Source organism: Euleptes europaea, chromosome 7 (assembly GCF_029931775.1).
Source record: "Euleptes europaea isolate rEulEur1 chromosome 7, rEulEur1.hap1, whole genome shotgun sequence".
Lineage (NCBI taxonomy): Eukaryota > Metazoa > Chordata > Lepidosauria > Squamata > Sphaerodactylidae > Euleptes > Euleptes europaea.
The window spans coordinates 87,097,034-87,124,893 of NC_079318.1; the positions used below are offsets into that span (position 1 = coordinate 87,097,034).

Here is a 27,860-nt window from a genome sequence, read left to right on the forward strand (position 1 = left end):
ATCTGCCCCTTCTTGTAATTGTCCCAGACGGATGTCTGTTCTCTTTGATCCCCCCCCACAAAGGCCCCCAACAGTGGCCTTTCTGATGGCGGTTCTCTCACAGAGCTGAAATTAGAAAAGAAAAGGAGTGAGATACAAAGTCAAGGGGCTGAAACTCCTTATTTGTGAGGAAGGCCTAATGCATCTAAGTCGTTTTAACAGAGAACAAAATCCAGTTAAGGAGTTGAGATAGGTGAGGAAGTGGATGTGACGGAATCTGCCTAAAGTTGCCAACCTCCAGGTGGGGCCTGGAGATCTCCCAGACTTACAACTCCTGACTTTTTTTGGGGGGGGCGTCAAGTCACAGCTGACTTATGGCGGCCCCGTAGGGTTTTCAAGGCAAGAGATGTTCAGAGGTAGTTTGCCATTGCTTGCCTCTGCGTCACAACCCTGGTATTCCTTGGAGGTCTCTCATCCAAATACTAGCCAGGATCGGGGCAAGGGTTGAACACATGAAGCTGCCTTATACTGAATTGGACCCTTGGTCCATCAAAGTCAGTATTGTCTACTCTGACCCGCAGCCACTCTCCAGGGACTCAGGCAGGGGTCTTTCATATCACCTACCTGCTTAGTCCCTTTAACTGGAGATGCCAGGGATTGAACTTGGAACCTTCTGCATGCCAAGCAGATGCTCTACCACTGAGCCACAGCCCCTGGAGTTTGCCAACCTCCAGGTAGTAGCTGGAGATCTCCTGCTATTACAACTGATCTCCAGCTGATAGAGATCAGTTCATCTGGAGAAATTGGCCGCTTTGGCAGTTGGACTCTATGGCACTGAAGTCTCTCCCCTCCAGAAACCCTGCCCTCTTCAGGCTCCGCCCCCAAAACCTCCCTGCCAGTGGAAAAGAGTACCTGGCTGGCAACCCTAGTTGGGGCTGAGGTCACCCAGCAAGCTTCCATTGCGCAAGTAGGGATTTGAACCTGGGTTTCTCAGGTCCTAGTCCAACACTTTACCAATAAACTTCTCTTTGGGGGAAAAGGATAAATGGTGGGAAAAAAATGGGTATTGCTTTCTGTTCTCATTACTTTAGAACTTGGTGGCAGCAAACCAGGAAAGTTCATTGGTGGGAGTAGGGTTGGCCTAATTTTTTTGGGGGGGGGGTACTAGGAAATTAAACTCTTGCTGGCCAACCACTTGTATGCTGAGCAACATAACAAGAACACAATAATTAAAATAAGCATCCTCATTTCCCCTTAGGGTTGCCATCTCCAGATTGGGAAATTCTGGGAGATTTGGGGCCTGGGGAGGGTGGGGTTTGGGGAGGGGCCTCAGCAGGATATAATGCCATAGAATCCACCCTCCACTTTCTCCAGAAGAACTGATCTTTGTAGTCTGGAGATCAGTTTTGATTCCATGAGATCTCCAGGCCCCACCTGAAGGTTGGCAACCCTATTTCCCCTTGTAATATGTGTTAACCAGTGGAGATCAAAAAGCTCTGGATATTGCCATTTGAGTTTTCCACCTCTAGCATCAAAATGTCTCATTCCATCTCAGGAATTTTTTTGTGGGGGGACTTCATAATGTGTTAGCTTATGGAACTCACTGCCGCCAGAAGGGGTGTTTTAGCTACATGTTTATTTGGAAAAAGAATAGGCAGATCTGTGCCCATGACTGTCCACTGCTACGAAGCCTTCATATTTAGAGGCAGTCTACCTCTGACCACTAGACCGTGGGGAACGGAACAAATGAGGAAGACCTTTGTTGTGTGTTTTTAGTTTCCAGAGGTGCCAGTATATTTGCTGTTGGAAATAGATGACTGATCCAGTAAAACCAGTTGCCAACCTCCAGGTGGCGACTGGAGATCTCTGGCTATTACAACTGATCTCCAGGTGACAGAGATCAGTTCACCTGGAGAAAATGGGCATTTTGGAAGCTGGACTCTATAGCTTTATACATCACTAAAGTCCCTCCCCTCTCCCAAATCCACCCTCCACAGGCTCCACCCCAAAAATCTCCTGGTATTTCGCAAACCGGAGCTGGCAACCTTAAGTAAATCTATTCTTAGGGGTTTTCATTGGCTATGAAAGATAGAAATGTGGTGCTGGAGAAGAGGGTTACGGATACCGTGGACTGCCAAAAAAACAAATCAGTGGGTTCTAGATCAAGTCACGCCTGAACTGACCCTAGAAGCTAAAATGACTAAACTGAGGCTGTCGTACTTTGGTCACGTTATGAGAAGGCAAGAGTCACTGGAGAAGACAATCATGCTGGGAAAAGTTGAAGGCAGCAGGAAAAGAGGAAGACCCAACAAGAGATGGATTGACTCTAAAAAGGAAGCCACAGCCCTCAATTTGCAGGATCTGAGCAAGGCTGTCAAAGATAGGACATTTTGGAGGACTTTCATTCATAGGGTCGCCATGAGTCGGAAGCGACTTGACGGCACTTAACACACACACACGAAAGATAGAACCTTCATGTACAGAGGCAGTATACCTGGAATACCAAATCCGGGGGACAAGCAACGGGAGGACTGCCATCTCTGTCGCCTCCTTCTGAGCCGTCCCGGGGTGGGAAGGAACACGACGGCTGTTGCAGACAGGAAACTGGATTAGATGGATTTGGGGTCCGATAAAAAAAGGGGTTCCCCCCCCCCAAAAAATGCTCGGGGCAAACTCAGCACCCAGCAGGGTGAGGCGAGGTCATCTGCCCCGTTCCACCTTAAGCTGGGAGCCCGGGGGGCGGAGCGGAGCGGAGCGGGGCGGAGGAAGCTGCCCTACATGAACTGCCGGCCGGCGAGAGGTCTGCTCAAATCGGATCGAACCGGATTGCAAGTGCATCGTGGCGTGCGGAGCCGGATCGTACTGGGTACCGGCTGAAGGCAGCGAGAGGCTGTGGCTACACGTGGGGACCCCCCCTCCCCAACTCGTCTTTCACGCGCGCCGTTTACCTCCGGGGTGCAAACTAACCCCTCTACTCAATCCGCACCCAAGAGCGCAAAGGAAAAAGGGGTAAGGGGTCCAGACTTCCTTGCGATCGCTGGGAGAGGGCGGGGTATTACCTAGAAAAATCTAACATCTCCCCCCCCCCCCGCCGGTTCTGCCTAGTTTCCAGATTTAACTCTGGTTTTGGGTAACGTGTGAATTGAGGATGCGGGTTTTAATTCCTCCCGGAGTGGTGTTAAGAACTGGTGGTGTGGGTTTGGTGGCGAGTCAGGGTAGTTTTGTATCCAGGTTAAGATGCTCTTGGTTTCGAAGGAGGGGTGTTAAAAACAAGCGGCTGTGCCCCTGAGGACTAGAACCTTTGACTTGAAAGCTAGCAGTTTTGGAAGGGTTGCCAACCTCCAGGTGTGGCCTGGAGATCTCCCGGAATTACCCTTTGGTCTCCAGAGATCAGTTCCCTTGGAGAAAATGGTTGCTTTGGAGGGTGGACTCTACGGCGTTGTACCCCGCCTGAGTTTTGGGGTCTGAATCATGTCCTTCCAAGCCCCTTGACTTTGAGCATCCTCGTGGTTACTCAGTGGCCAGGGAAAGATGGTTTCACCAGGCTCTTAACAGTCAACCCTGGCTCTGGCCTCAAGAGAGTCTATTAAATTAAGAAGAAGAAGAGTTGGTTTTTATATGCTGACTCAAACCTGCTTACAATCACCTTCCCCTCCCCTCAACAGACACCCTGTGAGGTAGGTGGGGCCGAGAGAGCTGTGACTAGCCCAAGGTCACCCAGCTGGCTTAGTGTGGAGTGGGGAAATGAATCCAGACCACCAGATTAGACTCCGCCGCTCATGTGGAGGAGTGGGGGAATCAATCCCGGTTCTCCAGATCAGAGTCCACCGCTCCAAACCACGGCTCTTAACCACTACACTATGCTGGCTCTCAGCCCTGGCAGGGGGCACAGAGGAAAGGCATCCTTGTGCCAACTGGGTGCATAGGCTGCTCTCTTCTGCCTCCTTCCTTCTCCGACTCCGGGCAACATCCTTCACCCTTTTTTCTCCCAGGCGGCACCATGAGTTCCCAAGGGGTAACTCAGGACACCGAACTGGACCTGAAGGACGTGGAGCTGAGCGACCTCGATACTGAGAAGCAGCCCATAAACGCCTCTCCGCCCCTGGCTGGTTCCCCGGGCAGCCTAGGCGAGAAGAACGGAGTGGTGAAGGTGAAGGTAGCGGAGGAGGAGGAAGAGAGCGAGATGGTGTCCAAGTTCACCGGCCTGTCCAAGGAAGAGCTTCTGCAGGTGGCCGGCACCCCCGGCTGGGTGCGCACCCGCTGGGCACTCCTGATCCTCTTCTGGCTGGGCTGGCTGGGCATGCTGGCGGGGGCCATCGTCATCATCGTCCAGGCCCCCCGCTGCAAGGACCTGCCCCAGCAAAAGTGGTGGCAGAGAGGGGGCATCTACCGCATCCAGCCCACGGAAAGGTTCCAGGACTCCAACGCGGACGGCGAGGGGGACCTGGCAGGTGAGCCCCCCTGAGTGGGAGAGGAAGAGAGATCTGGGCCAGCCAGTGACGGAGCCCGGCGGCCTCTGCTCTCGGAGCGGGTAATCATAGAATCATAGAGTTGGACCACCAGGGCTGTCTAGTCCAACCCCCTGCCCAATGTAAGAAATTCCAAACTACCTCCCCCCACACCCCCAGTGACCCATACTCCATGCCCAGAAGATGGCCAAGGTGCCCTCCCTCTCATGATCTGCCTATTGTCATAAAATCAGCATTGCTGACAGATAAGCCATCTAGCCTCTGCTTAAAAACCTCCAGGTAAGGAAAACTTCTTCCATGGACTAAATCTGGGTAATCAGTCCCAGATTTTCTCTCTTGGAGTGAACCACTAGGCTTTATGGCCCTTCCCTAAACTGGCAATGGGATTTCTGACTTCTTCCTAACCCGGCTTCCCCCCACCCCATCATCATTCTCCAGAGCAGTCATAAATTCCAGATTGATATAATGCGAGACACCCTTTTCTGCTGGATTAATTGACCCAGAGTAACTGCTCCCTTCTGTCCTTTGCTCGCAACTCTGAATGTAACTCAAGAATCTCCCTGGCCGTTGCCGCCCTTTGCCTTGAACGGGGTGGGTGGAATCCCACCTTGATTTGCAGGTACGCAAGCTGGTCAAAGGCTGTGCCCGAGAAGTGACTGATCTGCTGTGAGCAAAACTTGAGTAGCAACCTTAGAATCTGACTTCATGCTTCCTCGAGCCACTCGAGCCCCCCCGCCATCAATTTTTAAAATAGACCCTAGAAGAGCTGGCCAAGTTCACTGTGGGCTGATAATGAGGCCGAAAGAGAAGAGATATGGGTACAACATGGCCTTTGAGCCAAGTCAGAAGCAACCCCCACCCCCGGCTGTTTTTCCCCTGTACTCAGCAGTGCTTTGGGTCCATGTGATTAGCAGCTGCCTGCCTCCTCTCTTCCCCCCCCCCCTCCCTGACTGGTGCAAAGGAAACGCTGCCAGCCAGACTTTCCCCACGCCAGGCAGCCAGCCGGTTCTATCCAGCTCCCTTTTTCTCCCTTCCGCCTCAGCGCAAGGGCCGGCCATTGTTTCATCAGTCCCTGACGTCAGCGAAAGGCTGACTCAGCTCGGAGGCTGCTGGGTAAAAGGTTCCATGCCTTCCTCTCTTGCGCGCAGATCTGCCTGCCCCCTTCCCTTCCCCCCCTTCCTTCCTCCTCCATTCCCCACGTGGTGAAGGGGCCGGGTTCGTGGGCCGCTGCGAAGCCGTGCCCTGACTAAGCATTTTTCACCGGCTGCCTTTAGACTGAACCTTGGAAGCTTGGGAGGATTTCTAATCGCAGGGCACGAAGTACAGGGGGCTTCCTGGTATTGTAAAGACCATGATGTGCCTTCTCTGGGCTGTTAAGGCCCTGGACTCCTGGAAGTTCAAATCGGAAGTTCAAATCCTCCCCAAACCTGGGCCAGGGGAGGGGAACGCTAAAACAAGAAGTGGGACTAAAATAAATGAAGCATTACTGTCCTTGCTCTTGCTTCTGAAACCTCATTATCCACATTTCAGACCTGTTCAAGCAATCTTAAAGGCTATAAACCTGATGCTGGATCCTAAGCGTGGCTTGCACTGCCGAGGCAACTGTCTGCTGTAGATTTGCCTTCCTTTGCACTAGGAGCTTTTGCTCCTGCCAGACCAGGGTCTTTCAGTGAGCCCCAAAGCAGCTAGCAGCAGGTGAAGGGGGCGCACAGCAGTGCCTCCACAGTGGGCAAAGAGGGGTGCAAACGGAAGCAAGAATAAGGAGCCAAGCTGTGGGGAGGGGTTGTGGCTCACTGGAAGAGCCTCTGCTTTGCATGCAGAAGGTCCCAGGTTTAATTCCTGGCATTTCTAGCTGAAAGGATCAGGCTGTAGTTGATGTGAAAACTGTCTACCTGAGACCCCGGAGAGCCGCTGCCAGTCTGCTTAGAGAGTATTGACCTTGATGAGCCAAGGGTCTGATTCAGTATAAGGCAGCTTCATGTGTGTTCATGTGAGCCTTGGGTTGCTTCTTAAAAACAACCTTTATATAGTACTTAATAGCATCCAGTATGTTTTGAATTCCTCCATTTGGGCACTCCTTACAACCCCATAAGGTAAGGGAGAATTATTATTTGCAGAAGGTGGGCACGTGTAGTTCTGATGCTGGAACACATGAACACATGAAGCTGCCTTAGACTGAATCAGACCCTCAGTCCACCAAAGTCAGTATTGTCTACTGAGACCGGCAGTGGCTCTCCAGGGTCTCAGGCAGAGATCTTTCACATCACCTACTTGCCTTGTCCCTTTAACTGGAGATGCCGGGGATTGAACCTGGGACCTTCTGCATGCCAAGCGGATGCTCTACCACTGAGCCACGGTGATGTTTTAAGCATGGCTATAGCGAGGTTTGCGCTCAAGGATTTTCAGGCTCTGGAGGTTCAGGATGTTAGGGTTGAATGCCCCCAAATAATTTGGTATTGTGAAGTGTAATCGCTAATTTCACACGACAGAAGAGGCATCCTCCACAATCATTAACCTCTTCCTTTAGTGTTGGAGACTGTTTCCTGCGTGGGATTTGTGTTTTAGAAATATTCAAAATTGATTTAAAGACTTCTGATAAAAGGCATCTCCAGTATAACAGGGAACAGGGTTTCTTTACATTAAAAAAAATAGAAGTCGTTATAAAAACTGCAGAGAGCAAGCAAGCATCATGTTAGAAGAGGCATCGTTCCTTTCTGCCTCCTACAAGTGGGGAATGCCTCTTTTAAGATGGCTTCTGTTATGGACATTATTTACTAAAGTGCTTATAGCTTTTCTCCCAGCTGAATGGGACCCTCGTCTCTAAAAAGAGGCATTCTCCCCTCTGTCGTAGACTGAATGCTTCTTTTTAGATAATGCCCACGCTGCATCACAGCAGGCATAACGCTGGAAGCAGCATTCGCTCCTGTGTGTGACATACAGCGGGGAGGGGCTGTGGCTCAGTGGTAGAGCATCTGCTTGGCAGGCAGAAGGTCCCAGGTTCAATCCCCGGCATCTCCAGTTAAAGGGACTAGGCAAGCTGGTGATATGAAAGTCCCCTGCCTGAGACCCTGGAGAGCCGCTGCTGGTCTGAGTAGACAACACTGATTCAGTTTAAGGCAGCTTCATGTGTTCAATGCCTCTCCTTAGATGGGGCTTTCTGTTATATACGTGGGTATGATCTTAGAAGAGGCATTCTGCCCTGTGTTTGAGAGAAAGAAATCCTTCTAGTGTGTCAAAGACGGGGGCTTCCGACCCACCGCGCCCTTGCAAGGATGATTTGGTTCCCATGTCCCCAAACCTGGGATGAATCTGCTTTTGATAGTTTGACCAAAACTGAGTTTGGCCTCTTACACAGGCAGTAGAGCACACCAATAAAGGCAACGGGCTTTACTGAAAAGATTTTTTTTTTTAAGTTCAGGTTTAGGCAAAAGGATAAGCAGGCACAATAAAATAACAAAATGTAGCTTCCGAACATACCCTTATGAATGTGAAGGCAACCAGGGTACAAAAAGAAGAGTTGTTTTTTATATGTTGATTTTCTCTACCACTTAAGGGAGACTCAAACCGGCTTACAATCATCTTCCCTTCCCCTCCCCACAACAGGCACCCTGTGAGGTAGGCGGGGCTGAGAGAGCTCTAACAGAGCTGTAACTTGCCCAAGGTCACCCAGCTGGCTTTGTGTGGAGGAGTGGGGAATCAAACCCGATTCTCCAAATCAGACTCCACCTTTCCAAACCACCGCTCTTAACCACTACACCATGCTGGCTCTCAACACCTTCAAAAAGGCATAAATACCAAAGCAGCAGATAGGAGATGCAGCAAGATGGTCTCAGGTCGATTAATGGTCCTGATAATGTAATTGGGCCATGCTTGGAAAAACCTCTGCCAGATAGTTATAGGTTAACTTGATAGGAAACTGGACCACTGACCCCCTGACCAGGATAAGCCAATCAAGAACGTGATCCAAAAGAGGATTCTCGAAGAGGAGCAAGATTCCCTCCCTCCCATCTGACATTGCTAAGGGCAGTTAAGTCGCATTGCTTTGAAATGGAAAGATGAGATCTCAAGCCCTTCATCTTATCTTGGGAACAGCAGAAGAATTGGGCTGGTTTCCAAGAGAAAGACACTGAACCGGTCACCTTATCATTCAAGCAGCCCTTTTAATTTACAATCTTTATTGTGCTCACTTGCACAATAATCTTGCAAGCTAAGCTGTTATGTGTTCCACTGTTGGAGATAGGGAGGAGGCTACGCCATCAGTTATTGATAGTGGATGTGGATTTCGGTCCCAGATCCTAGGCCTCCTTCCAAGCCTCTGGAACCAACAGATGAGCACAGCTGTCTGAGCAGCCTGGCCTGACCCCTTTTTCTTTTCTCCCTCTCGCCCCTGCAGGCCTGAAGCTGCGGATGGATTACTTAAACTCTCTCAAGGTGAAAGGGTTGGTGATCGGGCCCCTCCACGTCAACCTCAAAGATGACCTGGCTGGGACAAACCTCCAAGCCATCGACCCCAAATTTGGCACAGCGACGGAGTTCCAGGAGGTGCTTCAGGCTGCAAAGAAAAAGGGTAAGGATCTACGGGGGGGGGTGGGGCGAGTCTCCTCTTCGCGATGACCGCTGCCCAGACTCTGCAGCGCTTCCAGGAAATGGCATTCTGACGCTGGGCATGCTTCACCTCTTTTTCAGGCCTCAAAGTAGTCCTGGACTTGACGCCCAACTATAAAAGCCAGTCCCCTTGGTTCAGTCCTGAGATCCTTACCAGCAGTGACTTCCAGGACAAAATGAAGGTGAGTGTAGGCGGAGGGAAGCTTTGAGGAAGAGGGAAGACAATTTTAGGAAGGATGTTGGCAAGATTGCCTCTGTCTTTAGCAGCTGCCCAGTTCATGGAAATGAAGCAGGTGATATTTCTTCTCCCCCCACCCCATGCCAGGACATCATTCAATTTCTGTGCATCAGATAGCTGCTAAAATTGTAAGAGCAGGGGAAATAAATTCTTGTATACCAAAAGCGGCCGACTTTGTGTGCATCTTAGAAAGTGTAGTTTAGTGATTGAAGCGTTGGACTAGGATCTTTCACATCATCTACTTGCCTAGTCCCTTTAATTGGAGATGCCGGGGATTGAACCTGGGACCTTCTGCATGCCCAGCAGATGCTCTACCACTGAGCCAGGCAGATGGTGGCATAAAGAGGATCCCTGATCCCACCCCTAGCTTTATTTATCCTCCCAGAAACTCTGAGGGGTAGGTGAGGTTGGGTGAGATCCTCTTGCTGGAGCCCATGTGGTGAGATTCACAGGCTAAACAAGATCTGAATCAGGAGCTCTCTGGGTCTGAGCTGCCGCTGTTCCCTGTAACGCACCGCTATGCATTATTTCTAACATAAATAGCAATAATCCACCAAAGGGTCAGGTTGCAGCTGATAGGGAAAATCCCCCTGTACAACTGGAATGAGGATTTCTGGTGGCAAGTTGTGGACTAACATCTTGCACGGTCCTGTTTTTCTCTCTCTTATTTCTAGGCGGCAATAGACTTCTGGCTGCAGGAAGGTGTGTCCGGGATCCAGATCGGAAGCATCGAGCATGTACTCAATGTACGTGGTGAGCCTGCCCCAGGGACAGGCTGGCTTTGGGTCTCTGTTCCCTCGACAATCCTTTGTGGGCTTGGGGGTGGTGGTGGCGGTGAAGCTCTTAAGCGCCCAGAAGCAAAGTTATCTCATTAGATATGTTGGTGGTTGGCTTTTGGTGGGAGGTGAGTGTGTGTGGGGAGGGTGAGTTAGAGGTTGTGAGTGGGTATTGGGAGTGGTGGTGGTTGTGGATTGGGTATGTGTGTTTGCTGAGCTCTGGATTCTTCATATAACTTTCACAGGAGACCCAGCTCTTGATCGACTGGAAGAACCTGACTGAGAAACATGATGTTGATGAACATTCCAGGTAGGTACCCATCCCATAACAGTCTGCCTCCTGGGCAGTTTCAGAGGGTAGCCGTGTTGGTCTGCAGTAGAACAGCTTGATCCAAGTCCAGTAGCATCTTAGAGACCAACAAGATTTTCAGGGTATAAGCTTTCGAGAGTCAAAGGTCCCTTCGTCAGACAAGGTATCTTTGTTATCTGACGAAGGGAACCTTGACTTTTGAAAGCTGTTACCCCGACAATCTTGGTCTCTAAGGTGCTACTGGACTCAAATCCAACTCCTGGGCAGACTTTTTAGGTCGATTCAAAGGTTGCAAAGACCTTGTGGATGCTATGAGGATTTTGTATCAACTCCTGACCAGGGGTTCAGTATTTCACAAGTTGTGAAGGCCACATTCCAAGCGTGGCGTGTGTGGAGAAGAAGAGTTGTTTTTTATATGCCGATTTTCTCTACCTTTTAAAGAGAATCAAACCGCTTGCAACCACTTTCCCTTCCTCTCCCCACAACAGACACCTTGTGAGGTAAATGGGGCTGAGAGAAGAAGAATTGGTTTTTACACTCAGACTTTCTCTACCACTTAAGGGAGACTCACATGAATACATGAAGCTGCCTTATACTGAATCAGACCCTTGGTCCATCAAAGTCAGTACTGTCTACTCAGACCGGCAGTGGCTCTCCAGGGACCCAGGCAGGAATCTTTCACATCACCTACCTGCCTAGTCCCTTGAACTGGTTCCCCTCCCCACAACAGACACCCAGTGAGGTAGGTGGGGCTGAGAGAGCTCTAAGAGAGCTGTGACTAGCCCAAGGTCACCCAGCTGGCTTCATGTGTAGGAGCGGGGAAACCAACCCAGTTCACCAGATTGGCATCCGCCGCTCACATGGAGGAGTGGGGAATCAAACCCGGTTCTCCAGATTAGAGTCCACCACTCCAAACCACCACTCTTAACCATGACTACACCATGCTGGCTTACCCACTTACCGTGCAATGCTAGCCACCATGCAGACTAATACGTATCTGTCTTTTGAAATGAAAGCCATGCTTCTCAGACTGATTAGCCGGGTAGCGAAATTACACTGCCCTCCTGCGCCTGACATCCTGACAGCGAACGGCCTCCCGCCACGGACGAGGCCTGCGGCCGTTCAACAACCCGACCGTGTGCTCTTAATCCCACAGGGTGCTGATCGCAGCGACACGCAGAGGGGACCCCCCAGGCATTTTCTCCCTCCTCAATGAGACGGAGGGGGTGGACCTGCTGACCAGCCAGTACCTGCTGGGGCTGGGAGAGGACAGCCATGGCGACACCCCCGCCCGCCGGATCGACAGCTACATCCAAGCTTCTGGGGAGAAGTGGCCCAGCTGGAGCGTGAGTCGTGGGGCGGGGGATCCGAGGGTGGCGGCTGGGATTCAGCCTTCACCTCCTTTGCAAAAGGAAGTTATGGAAAAAAGGCACTAATGGCATATACAAATATCAAATAGTACAATTAGTACAAAATAGAATGTTACTAAATACTTTATAGGAACAGTGCAAGAACATAAGAATTATATAAATTACACGCAAAGCACAATCAATCCAATTAGGACAAGCAAAATAGAGGACACTAAGAGTGGAAAAATAGTCTTATCATAATGGTGGATAATTGTTCATAGTTCAAAAGCCAAGAGAAAGAAAAATGGGATTCCGGTATTATTCCCCATTTCGCATCATGCTTCTTCAATTACAAGTCAGCTTCTTCAGTTTCAGGTCAGTTCTGAAGAATACCTGAATAGTCTAGCAGCTCTTGTAGCAAATCTTTTGTAGTGAGATTAACATTCCTTAGAACATTTGTTCCAGGAAAAAGAGTATATCCTGTGTAACAAAATCTTTACCGATAGATGGCCAACTACGCCATCCTCGCTGCCGCCCGGGTGTGTGTGTGGAATGGCAAGTGGCAGTGGTTTTGGGATTGGCAGAGGGCCATCAGCTCTGCCTGAGGTTGCCAGCCCCAACAGAAATCTCTTATCTGCTTGCCTGTTTTTTGTTTTGTTTTTAACTCTGTGGCTGTCCTTTTGCAGGTGGGGAGACCCGCTGCCAGGCTAGTGGGGGAACACCTTCTCCGCCTGTACCACATGCTGGTCTACACACTGCCGGGGACTCCCTTCACCGACTTTGGCGATGAAATCGGGCTGCGGGACCTGCCAGGACGGGTAAGCAAGCATAAAAGAACAGTACCAGGCTCACAACGTTATATCAAAAACGCAGTGTATTAGTGAAACTACAAATAAGGGTATAAAAATGTAGTGCAATAAATGAATGTAACAAGCTATGTAATTGCAGACACATGCTTTCTCGCAGGCACTCTTCAGCAACACACATACAAGTATAGAAACAAGGGTAACTCTTATAGTGGGTTCTGAAAAGTCTATAGTTACAAACTCCAGGATTAGCAAGGACCGGGAGAGTTCACGGGTGAGCACTGCACTCTATAGCTGTGACTTTTCAGCATGAACGGGTACTTTTGCTGGGTAGACTTGGCAGGCAAAAATGCACATAGGAAAGGGAACGCTTTTCCAGATATTTTCCGTGCTTTCGCCAAAAGGCTTCGTCAGCCTGAGATATACAAATATTAAAAAAAAATCAGTCTAACAAACGAACAAATGGAGGCAACCTTACTGTGAGGTTACATAAGTACATTATCAATTTTCTCTAAGCTTGTACATCAATAAAAGAATCTTACCACACAGAAAAAAATTCTTAGTATGCGTTACAAAAGTCTTTCTACTGTGATAAGAAATCTTCAATCTCCCATCAAGGGCTGCGTACCTCACTGGGTTGTTTCATGAGAGTATGCTAGTACACGCTTGCTAGAAATAAGTTTCAGGTGTGAGTAGTCTTAAAGAGACAGTATGTTATTTTAGGTACGGGTAAGCAGGCTGATGAGAGAAGGGCTTGGGTGCTGAGGTGACTTTGGGCACCCTGCGAGAAGGCGGAGAGGGATAACTTTGCCTCTCTTGCACCCCCTGCCCATTTCTTCTTGCGGAAGCCACGAGGAGTGCAGACAAGCCGTTCTGAAATTAAAGCTGCGATTCTCAGTGCAACGAGTTCTGTGTGGAGAAAATACACAAAGGCTCTGTTTGGCCCTAGAGGACGTGTAGCAAGAGTGCCTCTGACCATGTGCAGGGCACATGCTCAAGTAGCCAGCATAGTGTAGGGGTTTGGAGCGGTGGACTCTAATTTGGAGAACCAGGTTTGATTCCCCACTCATACACCTGGGGCCTGCTGGGTTAGCTTGGGCTAGTCACCGCTCTCTTAGAGCTCTCTCAGTCCCATCTACCTCACAGGGTGCCTGTTGTGGAGAGGAGAAGGGAAGGTGATTGTAAGCCGGTTTGATTCTTCCTTAAGTAGTAGAGGAAGTTGCCATATAAAAACCAACTCTTCTTCTAGCCACAGCTGGCTACCATACTTGGTGTTTAGGGGATGTTTGCGTCTAGCCCAGAAGGCCCGGCTAGCTTCCAGAAGAGTTTGGGCTCCCACCGCTGGCCAATCCAGAGATGTGCAGAATTGGGAAGCCACTTAAGAGAGACTGTAAAAATTACGTTTTAAAAAAATGCATACCATCTTTTCTATACCATGAGATGGACTGCTTCAATAAAGGAAGCCCCGGCCCTTAGTTTGCAAGACCTAACTAAGGCTGTCAACAATAGGATGTTTAGGAGGTCACTAATTCATAGGGTCAGCCCATGCTGAAGCAGGCCATGGCAAACCGCCTCCGAATGTCTCTTGCGTTGAAAACCCAATGGGGTCGCCATAAGTCAGCTGTGACTTGATGGCACTTTCCACCACCACAATTCATAGGGTGCCCTGATCTGGATGGCCCAGGCTAGCCTGATCTCGTCAGATCTCCGAAGCTAAGCAGGGTTGGAACTGGTTAGTATTTAGATGGGAGACCACCAAGGAATGCCAGGGTCGCTATGCAGAGGCAGGTGATGGCAAACCACCTCTGTTAGTCCATTGCTTTGAAAACCCTTCTAGGTTGCTATAAGTTGGCTGAAACTTGACTGCACTTTGCACTCACATCTCTTGGTTGCATCGTTTTTTGGACATGTTCAAAGTGCCCTGGGTCCTCCCTTCTTCCCTCGTCCCCACATTCTTACAAAAATGTTAAATTTAAACCTTTTTCGCAAGGAATCATAGAATAGAATCATAGCATTGGAAGGGACCACCAGGGTCATCAGGATGGGGTGGAATTGCAATTGACAAAGAATCAAAGGGTGGGGTGGAATCTGACTAGCAAATGGATGAAACGCTACTTAAATCTGCATCTTAGATTTTGGCGGGGGGTGTTTTCTTGCTACGGTGTGCTATTTTGAGGTGCGGTTGTGTGTATGGGGGGGTTGTTCTCTTGTTTTTAAACTTTGTGCTCGCACCCCACGTGCCGTAACTGGCGGCTTCTCTCCAGCCTGCAGAGTCCACGCTTGTTCACATGCAGTGGGATGATACCATAAACTATGGGTTCTCCAAAGATGCACAGCTGAGTGGCGGAGAGCAGCTGCAGAGAGCTGCAGACAGCAATGTCACCGTGAAGGTAAGCTGGAGCCATGAGTTGTAGGGGGGTAGGAGAGATGATTAAGCTGCTGAGATTAGGGGAGAGGGAGTAAAATGGCTTAGGCTGGTGATCGCCTGTGTGAAGAAAGGTGTGTGTGTCTGTGTGCAAAGAGCAATCCTCTAAGCCCCCCAAAAACTCTTCCCTCAAAGGAGGCTGACCAGTATTTGGAAGGCCAGTTTAAAATTTCCACCCTGCCATGAAACTCACTAGGTCTAGATCAAGGGAAGTAATACTACCACTGTATTCTGCATTGGTCAGACCTCACTTGGAATACTGTGTCCAGTTTTGGGCTCCACAATTTAAGAGGATGTTGACAAGCTGGAGCATGTCCAAAGGAGAGCGACCAGAATGGTCAGAGGTCTGGAATCCATGTCCTATGAGGAGAGACTTAGGGAGCTGGGTTTGTTTAGTCTGGAGAAGAGAAGGTTGAGGGGAGACATGATAGCCATGTTTAAATATTTGAAGGGATGTCACGTTGATGAGGGAACTAGCTTGTTCTCTGTTGCTCCAGAGACTAGGACACGAAGTAATGGATTTAAACTAAGAGAAAAGCGATTCCACATAAACATTAGGAAGAACTTTCTGATGGTGAGGGCGGTTTGATGGTGGAATGCGCTGCCTCGGAGGGTGGTGGAGTCCCCGTCTTTGCAGGTCTTTAAGCAGAGGCTAGATGGCCATCTGTCAGGAGTGCTTTGATTGTGGGATCCTGCATGGCAGGGAGTTGGACTGGATGGCCCTTGTGGTCTCTTCCAACCTTGTGAACTTGTGAAGATAACCTTGGGCTAGTCCCTTTCTCTCGGCCTAATTCATTCTCTGAGGTTGTTATGAGGATACAATAGAGGAAGGAGAACCACTTACGCCACCTTGAGCTCCTACAGAAAAGGCTGGGGTAAAAACAAATCGAGTCGATTTGGAGGCTGCCCACTGCAACTCTGAATGAGTCATTGCTCTGGGTGTAGTCAAAAATTTTTAAACCTGGAGCAGTGGTTTTGTGCTGAAATGCAGGCAGCGGGCGCTTCTTTCACATGAAAGAGAGCGGCTGGGCTTCAGTGGCCTGCCGGGTTTGCTAGACTAAGAGACACCAGAGAAGAGGGTAGGTGGTAAGAGCTCTCTGCTTCTCAGAATTACCATGCTGAATCTGACCAGAGATCTGTTTTGTCTGGAAGTCTGCATACAAAAGAGAAGCCAGCCTGGGAATCTCACAAGCAGGGCACGATGTATTAACGAAGATCATTCCCAGGGACACTTGCGGGCCTGTTCTTGGAGTGCCATTGCCTGCTTGTGTCCAGTGTCTGGAGTTGATCTGTTTATCACATCAACACCCCACCTTCTGTTGGTGGCACTCAAGGTGGTATACTTGATGGGTCTTGGGCCTTCCTGCCAGTCTCCAGGATCTGCTCTGCTGGAACGTTCTAGAAACAGTTATTTACATTAATGGCATCTTTCCCCCCCTCCCTTTCCTTATTTCTCTGCCCACAGATGCAGAACGGGGATGAGTCTTCCATCTTGAAGCTCTTCCAGGGCTTGAGCGAGCTGCGTGGGAAAGAGCGCTCCCTTCTTCACGGCGAGTTTTGGCTGGCCGGCTCCTCCGACCCCAGTGTCTTTGCTTACTTGCGCATCTGGGATCAGAACAAGCGCTACCTCGTGGTGCTCAATTTCGATCCCAAGCCCACCACGGTCTCCCTCACGCACCATCTGCTGCCCTCGGAAGCCACAGTGGAGCTCAGCACCAACCCGCAACGGGAACCGAAGCAGCAGCTCAGTGTGGCGGATCTCAGTTTGGGTCCCTCGGAAGGGCTGTTGCTCAGTTTCCCCTACGTGGCCTAGTTTAACGTCAGACGCCTCCTGTTGTGGGGGAGGGGAGCATAAGGGGATTCAGGCTATTATCCCCAGCAGGGCAGTACTGAGACTTTAAAAGGATATAGCTTCAGCAGCGTTCTCTCTGTCTGAACTTGTCTTTTCTCTCCCCCCACCCCTTTTTTTTCTACATTCCTTGAATGGCTAGTATGTGGGGAAAGATGCTCTTTTAACATAATGTGTCAGTCTAAAATAATACTACTACTGATGTGTGCTTGTGTGTGTGATTGAGAGAGAATGGGAAAGGTCAGTGGAGATCATTTGGGGATCAATTCCTTGGTTATTTTAGTGTGTATCACATGTACCCGGCCCTGGAAGTGGTGATGATAGCCCCTTGGTGTTTATCCAGGTCACAAGCTCCTCTCCCCTTCCAGGTCTATGTACTTTATGGAATAGATAGTGTTCTGTGCGTGTACGAGTATACCCCTCTTTCCAGAAGTGTTGGCGAGCGACATGGAGTAAATTAATAAACTTTTATCTTTGCTTTTCTGACTTTTGGTTATTTTTCTTTTTTAAAAAAAACTGAAACAATTTAGGCCTTCTCCTGGCTTCGTCTTCCCCCTCTGTTTTGATCCTGTAGCTGAATTGGGCTGCCTACTGAGTATCTCCTAAATAGGAGGGAGAAGGATACTTCTAACTAGAACTGAGTGTGTTATTTGGGGAGTGATAGCAGAGAGCTATCTCTAAAGAAGGCTGAATCACTTTCTGACCCGGGCTGATGCCAGATCTGTGTGTATTCTATGATCCTGCTACACCACAATGTGGAATTTAGGATGGAGCAAAGAATTGACGCAGCCTGAGAATCGGTGTTCGTTTAACAAATGGAAGCACGCCAGTAGTGGCAGGCCAGAAAGTCTATGACTATTAATAGGAGAAACCTTAGAAAGCCCCACAGGCATTTGCAGAACTACCTGGAAGAGTATGGTGGGTTTTGGTACTCTGCCTAATCCCTTGCCTTTATCCTGTGTGTGTTGTTTTTCTTTTACAAAACAAACAAGAATGTATACATTATCCTACTTAACACCATTTAAACAGAGGCCAGAACTGAGTACTTTTTAAAGAGTAAAGTTTATGGTATCTTGCTTCTGACTTATGGCAACCCTATGAATTAATGTCCTCCAAAACGTCCTATTGTTAACAGCATTGCTCAGGTCTTGCAAACTGAAGGCTGTGAATTCCAGTATTGGGTCTTCCTCTTTTCCTGCTGCCTTCAACTTTCCCTAGCATGACTGTCTTTTCCAGTGACTCTTGTCTTCTCATAAAGTGACCAAAGTATGATAGCCTCAGTTTAGTCATCTTAGCTTCTATGTTCAGGCTTCATTTGATCTACAACCCACTTATTTGTCTTTTTGGTGGTCCATGGTATCCGTAAAACTCTCCTCCAACACCACATTTCAAATGAACCTGCTTTCTTCATTGTCCTGCTTCCACACCCATAGATAGTAATGGGGAATACTATGGCATGAATTATTTGGTTGCCAGTGACACATCCTTACACTTAAGAATATGTTCTAGCTCCTTCATGGCTGCCCTTCCCAGTCTCAATCTCCTTCCGACTTCTTGGTTGCAGTCTCCCATTTGGTTGATGATGGATCCAAGGAACGGAAAATCTTGAACGATTTCATTTTCTTCATTATTAAAGTTGTGTAATTCCCCAGTAGTCATTACTTTTGCCTTCTTGAGGTTGCACTGCAATCCTGCTTTGGCACGTTCTGCTTAACCTTCATCAGGAGTCGTTTCGAGTCTTCACTGTTTTCTGCCAGTAATGTGGTGTCATCTGCATATCTCAGATGGTTAACGTTCCTTCCACCAATTTTCACTCTAACTTCTAAATCTAATCCGGCTTTCCTTATATGTTCTGCATATAGACTGAACAGGGAGATAAAATACATCCTTTTCTGATACCTTTGCCAATTGGAAACTATTCTGATTCCCCATATTCTATCAACAGTAGCCTTTTGTCCAGAGTACAGGTTGCGCATCAAACAATCAGATGTTGTGGCACACCCATTTCTTTTAAAACCAAACATCGCTTTCCATGTTCCACACAGTCAAAAGCTTTGTTGTAATCTATTAAACACAAGCTGATTTTCTTCTGAAATTCTCTTGTATGCTCCAATAACGAACATAAATTAGCAGTATGATCTCTACTGCCTCTTTCTTTTCAGAATTCAGCTTGAACCACTAGCATTTCTCATTCCATATATGGTAACAATCCTTGTTGTAAGATTTTGAGCATCACTTTACTTGCATGAGAAATTAATATAATGGTCCGACAGTTGCTGCAGTCTTTGTTGTCTCCTTTTTTGGAATTGGAATGTAGATTGAGTGTTTCCAGTCTGTGGCTCACTGTTTTCCCATATTTGTTGGCATATTTTTTCCTAGTTTCTTCCATATTTGTTGGCATGTTATTGTTAAGATTTTGATGGTCTCTGTTTCTGTGGCTGTGAATAGCTCTATTGATATCCCATCTTCTCCTGGTGTTTTGTTCCTCCCAATTTTTTCCTAAATACATTGTCCATTTACACAGTAGCCGGAGGTGAGGACCTCTCAGGTTTGGATGGTTACCTTGCTACTGAATGGTGCTTGTTCACTTTTCTAAGGTCATGGTGAGCAAACCACTGGTACTTTAGCCTACAAACAGAGCCATTTCCCATGCAGTCATAAACAATTTTTTACTTAGCACTTACATCTAAGTTCATTATTCAGTAGGGCTTTCTTCTAGCTCAGGACATAGAATTGCAGCCTTAATACCACATTGATTCTGTTATAGCACTCTTATAATCAACTCCCAAGGGTCCTGTGGCCAGCTAGCTTTAGTTTCCTTTACCAATCTTAACGTCATTTGAGATCTTCCTGGGACTTGATCTGCCCTGTATTAAAATAATTATTTTCAAACGTATAATTCCTCCATTTATTAAATGCAAAGCGCTTGAGTATTTCAAGTTCCACCTTCAAATTTTCACACCTGATCATTCCCTTTAAGTGGTCATTTTTTTCTGCTCCTCCCTGCTGTTTCTCTTTTAATTCCAACCTCCCCTTTAAATGTGAAAAAAGCAGATAGAATTTTCTTCAGTTTAAGGACCTTCTCTCTTCTCCCCCCCCCCCGTTCTTAACCTACTTCCACTTTTTTGTCGGCCCATCTACCTCGTTCCCCGAGCCTTCCCCTTTAAGCACCCTCCCCTGACGCAATGCAGGTGAGGCTAGGCCAATGGGACGGCTGCTGGTGAGCCACGTGACGGAGGAAGGGGCGGGACCGGACGTTATTTAAAGGGCGCGGCGGCCACGACGTACTACTACGGCTGCTCCTAGAGATTGCCTCTCTCTCCCCCCCCCTTCCAGCTTTCATTTATTTTAATGCTGCGGCCGGGCGTCGGGACTCGTTTGCGGGGGCGGAGGGATACGCACGCGAGGGCGTGAGGTCGGCCAACGTTCGCCTCCTGCCGTTGGGCACGAGAAGAGAGGGGAGGGGGCGGCGGCGACTCAGCCCCGGGGCGGAAGGAGACGGACACCAGCCGAAAGCTGAAAGGTCGCAACGCCAGGTCCCCTCCCCCCCGTCACCATGGTGAGCGCTCGGGGGGGGGTCTTACCCCCCAAAAAAGGGTGGAGTCGGTTTTGGGGAGGGGTCTGGGCTTCCCCCCCCAGTGAGGGGTCTTCGGTGGGGCAGGCACCAGAACCCTCCACTTTCGGGGTGGGGGGATGTGGAGAAGGGGCTGGGATTCGTGGAAAGGGGTCTATGGGGAGGTGGTTCCCAAAACGAGGTCTCTGATATGATGGGGGGTTCAAAAATGGGAGCCCCTTTACCTGCCGAAGTGGAATTGTGTATGGAGTTTAGGGGGGGGGGTTTAAAGAGGTTAATCAGGTGATTAGGGAAAAACTCCTATGCTATGCATGAGCCTCTCCTAAAAGATGATTTGGGGGCAAAATGGAGTCTGTGGGCTTATTGCAGGGCTTATTGAAAGGTGGGGCTTCAGTGGGAAATGGGGCCTTTCCCCTAAAGGAATAGAGGTGGGGAGGGGAGAGGGAGGGAGTGGAAGAATTTCTGAAGTCTCCATACAAATGGGGGGGCTGGAGTTGGGAGGGGGCTACTGATAGGTGCTGGGGAACCCCAGAAAGGAGAGGAGCTGGTAAAGCGGGGGGGGGGTATTGGTGGGGGTGATGAAGAGGGGCTTGGTGAACTTGAAGCCTCCCTGAATATGGGGGGGATGTCTGGAGTTGGAAGGCTGTCAATAAAAGCTGGGGCGGTGGAACCAAGATCTTTTGGCATCCAGCCCCCAGCTAGATAACGTGGATGGGAAAGAGATCAAAGTGGGGGAGTGATGGAGTGGGAGGGAAGCCTCGAATTGGCAGGGAAGAGGAGAGAAGGACTTGGGCTAGGAAGCAGAGCTGATAAAAAGTGGGGCTAGTAGGAAAATGTATGAGCCCTAAAAAAAGAGCAGGGAGGTTGATCGATAGAAGAGGAAGGGGTGAGAAAGTGTGAGGAGGGGAGGTTGAAATGGAAGGAACGGTTCTCTGAAAAACTCTTGCTTTGGGGGATTGGGAAATGAAGGAAGAGAGAATACACATTGGGATGTGATGGTATTAGAGCAGGAAAGTGACAAGCACTTCAGTTATTCTCTGGTGGGATGTAAGAAAACAGTTGGACCATGAGAAAGGAAAGCTGTGGAGGGAGGAAAGTGCTATGTGTTGGGGGGTGTTACTTTTAGAGGCTGTGTATGTTGGGGGCGACATAAGGAAAACTGAATTAGATTTTGATTAAGGTTAGATGGCCATCTGTCAGCAATGCTGATTCTGTGACCTTAGGCAGATGATGAGATGGAGGGCATCTTGGCCATCTTCTGGTCGCTGGGTGTGTGTGGGGGGGAGGTAGTTGTGAATTTCCTGCATTGTGCAGGGGGTTGGACTAGATGACCCCGGCGGTCCCTTCCAACTCTATGATTCTAAGGTGGAGTGAAAATTGGTGGACGGAACGTTAACCATCTAAGATAGGCAGATGACACCACATTACTGGCAGAAAATGTTGAAGACTTGAAACCACTCCTGATGAAGGTTAAGCAGAAAGTGCTGAAGCAGGATTACAGTGCAACCTCAAGAAGACAACAGTAATGACTATTGGGGAATTACACAACTTTAATGTTGACAATGAAGACATTGAAATTGTTCAAGACTTTCTATTCCTTTATTCTGTCATTAACCAAAAGGGAGAGACTGCAACCAAGAAATCAGAAAGAGATGGAGACTGGGAAGGACAGCCATGACAGAACTAGAAAATATTCTTCAGTGCAAGGATTTGTCACTGGCAACCAAGATCAAGTTAATTCACGCCATAGGTTGAGACAGTTCGACAGTTAAGAAAGGTGACAGAAGAAAGTAGATTCCTTTGAAATGTGGTGTTGGAGGAGAGTTTAATGGATACCATGGACTGCCAAAAAGACAAATTAGTGGGTTGTATTCTGAACTCTCCCTAGAAGCTAAAATGACTAAACTGAGGCTGTTGTACTTTGGTCACATTATGAGAAGACGAGAGTCACTGGAAAAGACAGTAATGCTAGGAAAAGTGGAAGGCAGCAGGCAAAGAGGAAAACCCAGCAGGAGATGGATCGACTCAATATTGGAATCCACAGCCCTCAGTTTGCAAGACTTAAGCAATGCTGTTAAGGATAGGGCGTTTTGGAAGACATTGATTCATGGGTTCGCCATAAGTCAGAAGCAGCTTAACACACACACACACACACATTGGGGCCCTGGGAGAAAGTGATATGGCTGAGGATTCTGTTTAAAATTGTGTTATCTCCCCATGAGGTGCTAGCTCAGACACTGGTATGGATAATGGGGTATGGAATAAGCTGGCAGGGCAGTCTTGGAAACAAAGGGTGCATAGCTTCAAACTGAGAATCTAAAATGGGGAGGGCAGTGGAACACTACTGAGGCTTCTGTGTGCTGGAAGGCCATATCTTAAGGAGAAGCAGATTGTAAGATGTCGGGGGCAGGGGCTCAGGCCTGTTTTCTCTCTGCTCTTCTGTTACGCAGAGAAGTGATGGTGTGTGTGGGGTGGGATTAGGCAACTGGCAAGGGGAAGAATTAGGAAGTCCCTCCATGATTTTAAAGGAGAACATTCTAAGAGGGGTGTATAGTGTAGGTGGTGGGTACTGATGGTGACAACCACCCATGAATGAAGGAAATGGGAGAATGGGTTTCTGGGAGCCATCTTTGCTGTGTGGTCTCCTCCCAGTGCCACAGTTTAGTTTGTAAGAGTTCTTGGGGCTGAGACCTATCTCCCTGTTGAACATCCTGGATGTAAATACGGTAGCAGAACGCTAAGGTATCAGAAGTGGGTTATTGGTGTGGGATCGTGGGACGGGTGATGTCAGTGTTATTAGGGGAGGGTGTGGGGACTGCAGAAACAGTTGGGTATGCCAGAAAGCTGGAGGAGTGACTGCTATGAATTAATGTGGGTTGGTGGTTGCGGGTGGAGTAGTGGAGGAGGTTTCCTTTTGCACTTCCTGGGGCCACCAGATTTCCCAAAAAGTTGTTCCTTGCACTTGTGTGTGTAAATGGGAGCCTGGGGATGGGGTGCTGGGTACTGTTGCATCCAGCGTGGAGGGAGGGCTGTGTGGAGAGGGGAGAGACTGGAGCCGTAACCCTCCTTTTCTTCTTGATTTCCTCCTTCTCCCTGCAGGCTGACCAGCTGACAGAGGAGCAAATTGCAGGTGAGAATTGTCTCCTGGGGATAGAAATGGTGGCAGAACCAGTCAGAGTCTAAAGAATGGGTGCGACAAATGGGCTGGCATCAGAAGTGCAGGGTTTGCTTCACACCCCATTTTGACCCCTGGGTGGTGGGTGAGCCTGGGCAGAGCTGTGTGCATGAGCGCTCTCGCTCTCAGCATGAGCTCCCTTTCTCTGTAAAACGGAAACGTGTATCCCCACATACTTAGAATAGTTTTTAGAACACATAGAGTTGCCACCAGTTTCTTCCAGTTTGCTCTTTGGATTTATATCCTGCCATTCTTCAGTCTGGCACAAATGAATGGCGTTGCCACATTTTAGCCTCATGACAAGGCTGAGAAAATGTCTGAGTCACGGTTGCCCAGTGAGTTTCATAAGGGTTTGAGCCCACATCTTCCAAGCCCCCAACATTCTAACTGCTAGACCATATAATCTTCTGTTAAAGGAACATGGATACAGCACCCTTTCGTAGTGCATGAAAGTGGGGAGGGGCTGTGGCTCAGCTTTAGAGCATCTTTTTTGTATTACAGAATGTCCCAGGCTTTGGCATCTCCAGTTCAAAGGGTCAGGTAGGAGGTGATGTGAAACACCCTCTACCCTGAGGCACTGGAGAGTTGTTGCCAGTCACAGGAGACGATACTGTCCTTAATACTGACCTTGGGGAGGGGGTGTGGCTCAGTGGTAGAGCCTCTGCTTGACATGCAGAAGGTCCCAGGTTCAGTCCCCGGCATCTCCAGTTAAAGGGACTAGGCAAGTAGGAGATGTGAAAGACCTCCGCCTGAGACCCTGGAGAGGCGCTGCCGGTCTGAGTGGACAATACTGACTCTGATGGACCGAGAGTCTGATTCAGTATAAGGCAGCTTCATGTGTTAATAGACCAATGATCTGGTCCAGTATGAAGCAGTTTCATGTGTACCATACTGCCTAGCATCCCTTGTGGGAAGAAGGGTGTTATATTTGCACACCTCTCAACACAATGAGCCTGCCTTCACCGGTCAGTCCCCATCCAATCAGTATTGCCTACTCTGGTGCTGGTTTGGCAATGTCGGGCGAAGATGTTTCCAACACCTGCTACTGGAGATCCTTTCGCTGGAGCTGATTGGAGGCTGAATATTCTCCATTGAAACAGAGGTGCTTGCCTGCTAAGCTGCCACTAAGATAGTGGTTGTGTCCTTAAAATGCTATTAAAATTTGGGCCCAGGGACTTCCAGGGCTGATGTGGTAGGGCAGCCTCTTCCAACTGGACGAGCACGTGGGGGAATGCCTCAGGGATAACTGATTCTCCTGTGTTGTCTCCGCCTGTCTCTCAGAGTTCAAGGAGGCCTTCTCCCTCTTCGACAAGGATGGCGACGGCACTATCACTACCAAGGAACTTGGCACTGTCATGCGCTCCCTGGGGCAGAACCCCACAGAAGCTGAATTGCAAGACATGATCAATGAGGTGGATGCGGATGGTGAGCAGGGCAGTCCCTGGGGTGTCTGGACGAGAGGCTTTTTCAGGGCCAAAGGGAAAGGGGCTGGGACAATCGACTTGTTTCCCAAGTGAATTTGGGTGGCGGAGCATCCGATTCATTTTACACTTATTGCCCGCTCTACTAAATCTCGACGCTACTAAAAGTCTTGGGGAAGTAACACATTGCATGTGGGTGGATGGGTTTGGCTCCAGGACTTGCAGTCTTCAGCTTAAGCCACAGGTGAGCAAATATGGAAGAGGGGAAGGAATTTGGCAACCTTCAGTCTTTCCGAGATAGTGGATTTGCAGCTGGAAGCAAGGACAGAGTGTCTTCTCTGTAGTCTGTTGGGTTCCAGAATTGGCGCATCCGTCTTCAGTTAACAGGCAGGATCCAGCAAGAGAACCTTGCTTGGTTGCAGGGCTTACCAAAAGTTGTGCAGACTGATTCCTCCTGCCCCCATGCTCCAGTTTTATCTTTTTATCGGATAGCCAGTGTGGTTGTAATGGTTAAGAGTGGTGGTTTGGAGTGGTGGACTCTAATCTGGAGAACTGGGTTTGATTCCCCACTCCTCCACATGAGCAGCAGATGCTAATCTGGTGAACCGGGTTGGTTTCCCCACTCCTCCACATGAAGCCAGCCTAGTGACCTAGGGCAAGTCACAGCTCTCTTAGAGTTTTCTCAGCCCCACCTACCTCACAGGGTGTCCGTTGTGGGGAGGGGAAGGGGATTGTAAGCTGGTTTGATTGTCCCTTAAGTGATAGAGAAAGTTGGCATATAAAAACCAACTCTTCGTCATCTTCTAGCCTTGGTATCAACTGAGATTAAGCCAGTGTGGGGGCAGCAGGCTGTTGTAGGGTAACTTGTCTTACACTGCCTCTCAGAACTATTTGGATACCATAAAGGGAGCGGTGGATTCCAGTTCATGCCGCCCAGCCCCTTCTGTAGGCCTTGCCTCTTTCGTCCTCCCTCTACTCCACTGTCGGGCTCTCTCTTCTTTTCAGTGGCTCTTCCAGGATGCTCTTTTCCAGTGTGGTGGGGGAACAGAAGTTAATTTGAGTCATTTCTGTTGTCTTGAGAGGTGCTTCTTCTGCTGAATAGCAGGCAGACCGGCAAGATCGCCTGTTGTTTTGTGATTGGTCTCATTTGTACGCTTTGGGCACCACACTAAACAGCTGTCCCTTCCCCAGGAAACGGCACCATTGACTTCCCAGAATTCCTCACTATGATGGCCCGGAAGATGAAGGACACAGACAGCGAGGAAGAGATCCGCGAGGCCTTCCGGGTCTTTGATAAGGTATGGGGTGCTTCATTGTGAGAAAACACGCTCTGCAGCTTGGAAGAGCTTCTCAGGAACCTCTGAAGGCAGGAAGCTTGAAGGCTACTCATTGGTTTTTAGACAAACGAATTTGACTTTCCACTTAACAGGTTCTACAACTTGGCCTAGGCTGAAGTTAAACCTTGGTTTAACATCTCCATCTGCCACTTCCTTATTTTTTTGTTGAGGCTTCATGTAAATCCAGGTCCATCAACCTCATGGGTTTGATCCCTTTGATTGCTTGAGCAGAGGGCACTCGTGATGGGGGCCTTCCCTCTCCTTTGCTGCAAGAGTGAGAGGGGAAGGTGATTTTGCCTGATCCTCCCTCCTCAGTGCAGCCCCTACTCCCGTACATGTCTTTTTGTCCACCTAGGCCCTACAGGCCTCACGGTGCCTTTGTGGGTTAGAGAGGGCTGCTGTGGGAAGGGAAGGTCCACTCTCATGAGTACCCTTTGTTAACATAACTGTAGGATACAGCCTGCAGTGTGAGATCCATAAAGAATATAGTCCCAAGTGTTATGGCACCTGCATGTGTTCTCACTGGGTGGCTGGCTGTGACTTCTTGGTAGAGTATTGATCTTGCCTGTAGAAAGGTCCAGGCTCAATTTCTTTCATCTCCAGTTAAAGGGTCTTGAATAGCAGATGTTGAGAGGCTTGCCCTTCCCAGTACATCATACTAAGCTAGATGGACTCATGATGTGATGGAATAATGCTCATATATTTAATGTAATGCCTTATGGCATTTGAGCTAAAGGCTCGTTCTTCCTCTTACCCCACTGGTTCTTTCTTCTGCCCTAAAGGATGGCAATGGTTATATCAGTGCTGCAGAGCTGCGTCACGTCATGACCAACCTTGGCGAGAAGTTGACGGATGAGGAGGTCGATGAGATGATCCGAGAAGCTGACATAGACGGGGACGGACAGGTCAATTACGAAGGTGAGGGGGCCCTTTGGGAGCTAGGGATCTAGGTTTGTGGGCTGGGACGGCTTCTTGGAGCCCGTAGAGATGGCGCGCGCACACACACACACACACACACACACACACATATATATATATGTGTGTGTGTGTGTGTGTGTGTAAGTCTTGTTAGTAAGGAATTGCCCACATTATTTCAGAAATCACTCTCAAACAATGAGGACCAGGAACTTGCATGTATTTTAACAAAATAGAGACCAGGGTTAGTACAGGATTACATAGACAAGGCCAAACTCTGCTAGTGCCTTTCTGTCACACTCGCACAAGTCCCCACTTGCCTTCTCGGGACAACCACTTGCCTAAACAAGGGCCAATGCATGACTAGCATAGCAGAGGCAGGGCTTTAACAGGGGTTGCCCTGCCTTAGAAGGTCCTGATTTCCCTCCCCTTTGCTGTCTCTTTGGTCCTGCAGAGTTTGTACAGATGATGACTGCCAAATAGGAAGAGCGACTGCCGCCCCTCCCCTGTACAGAATGGAAGGACTGCTTACCATAGAGATCTCACCCAGCCCCTCCCGTCTGTGTGGCTCTCATGCTCCATCGATGCTTTAGCGGTTTGTGGCCATTCTTTACCATCTCCCCCAATGCCCC

At 48.9% G+C, this 27,860-nt stretch overlaps 2 protein-coding genes across 3 annotated transcripts; both read left to right on the forward strand.

Annotated features, from left to right (window-relative positions):
- The first annotated feature begins 3,976 nt into the window (after positions 1-3,976).
- Positions 3,977-16,803, forward strand: SLC3A2 (solute carrier family 3 member 2). Its single transcript, XM_056852538.1, has 9 exons — positions 3,977-4,430; positions 8,842-9,015; positions 9,135-9,235; positions 9,966-10,037; positions 10,313-10,377; positions 11,534-11,723; positions 12,413-12,544; positions 14,797-14,922; positions 16,423-16,803. Exons 1-9 carry the CDS (start codon positions 3,980-3,982, stop codon positions 16,768-16,770), a joined length of 1,659 nt encoding a protein of 552 aa, XP_056708516.1. The 5' UTR covers positions 3,977-3,979; the 3' UTR covers positions 16,771-16,803.
- Positions 16,804-20,126: 3,323 nt separating this feature from the next.
- On the forward strand, positions 20,127-27,860 carry LOC130481078 (calmodulin-1). Of its 2 annotated transcripts, XM_056853738.1 has the most exons (6): positions 20,130-20,365; positions 23,480-23,510; positions 24,837-24,980; positions 26,168-26,274; positions 27,096-27,231; positions 27,683-27,860. In XM_056853738.1, the coding sequence occupies exons 1-6, from the start codon at positions 20,363-20,365 to the stop codon at positions 27,709-27,711; spliced, it is 450 nt and encodes a 149-aa protein (XP_056709716.1). In that variant the 5' UTR covers positions 20,130-20,362; the 3' UTR covers positions 27,712-27,860. The 2 variants fall into 2 exon arrangements, with proteins under 2 accessions (XP_056709715.1, XP_056709716.1); XM_056853737.1 differs by lacking the exon at positions 27,683-27,860 and having other exon boundaries at positions 20,127-20,365; positions 27,096-27,263.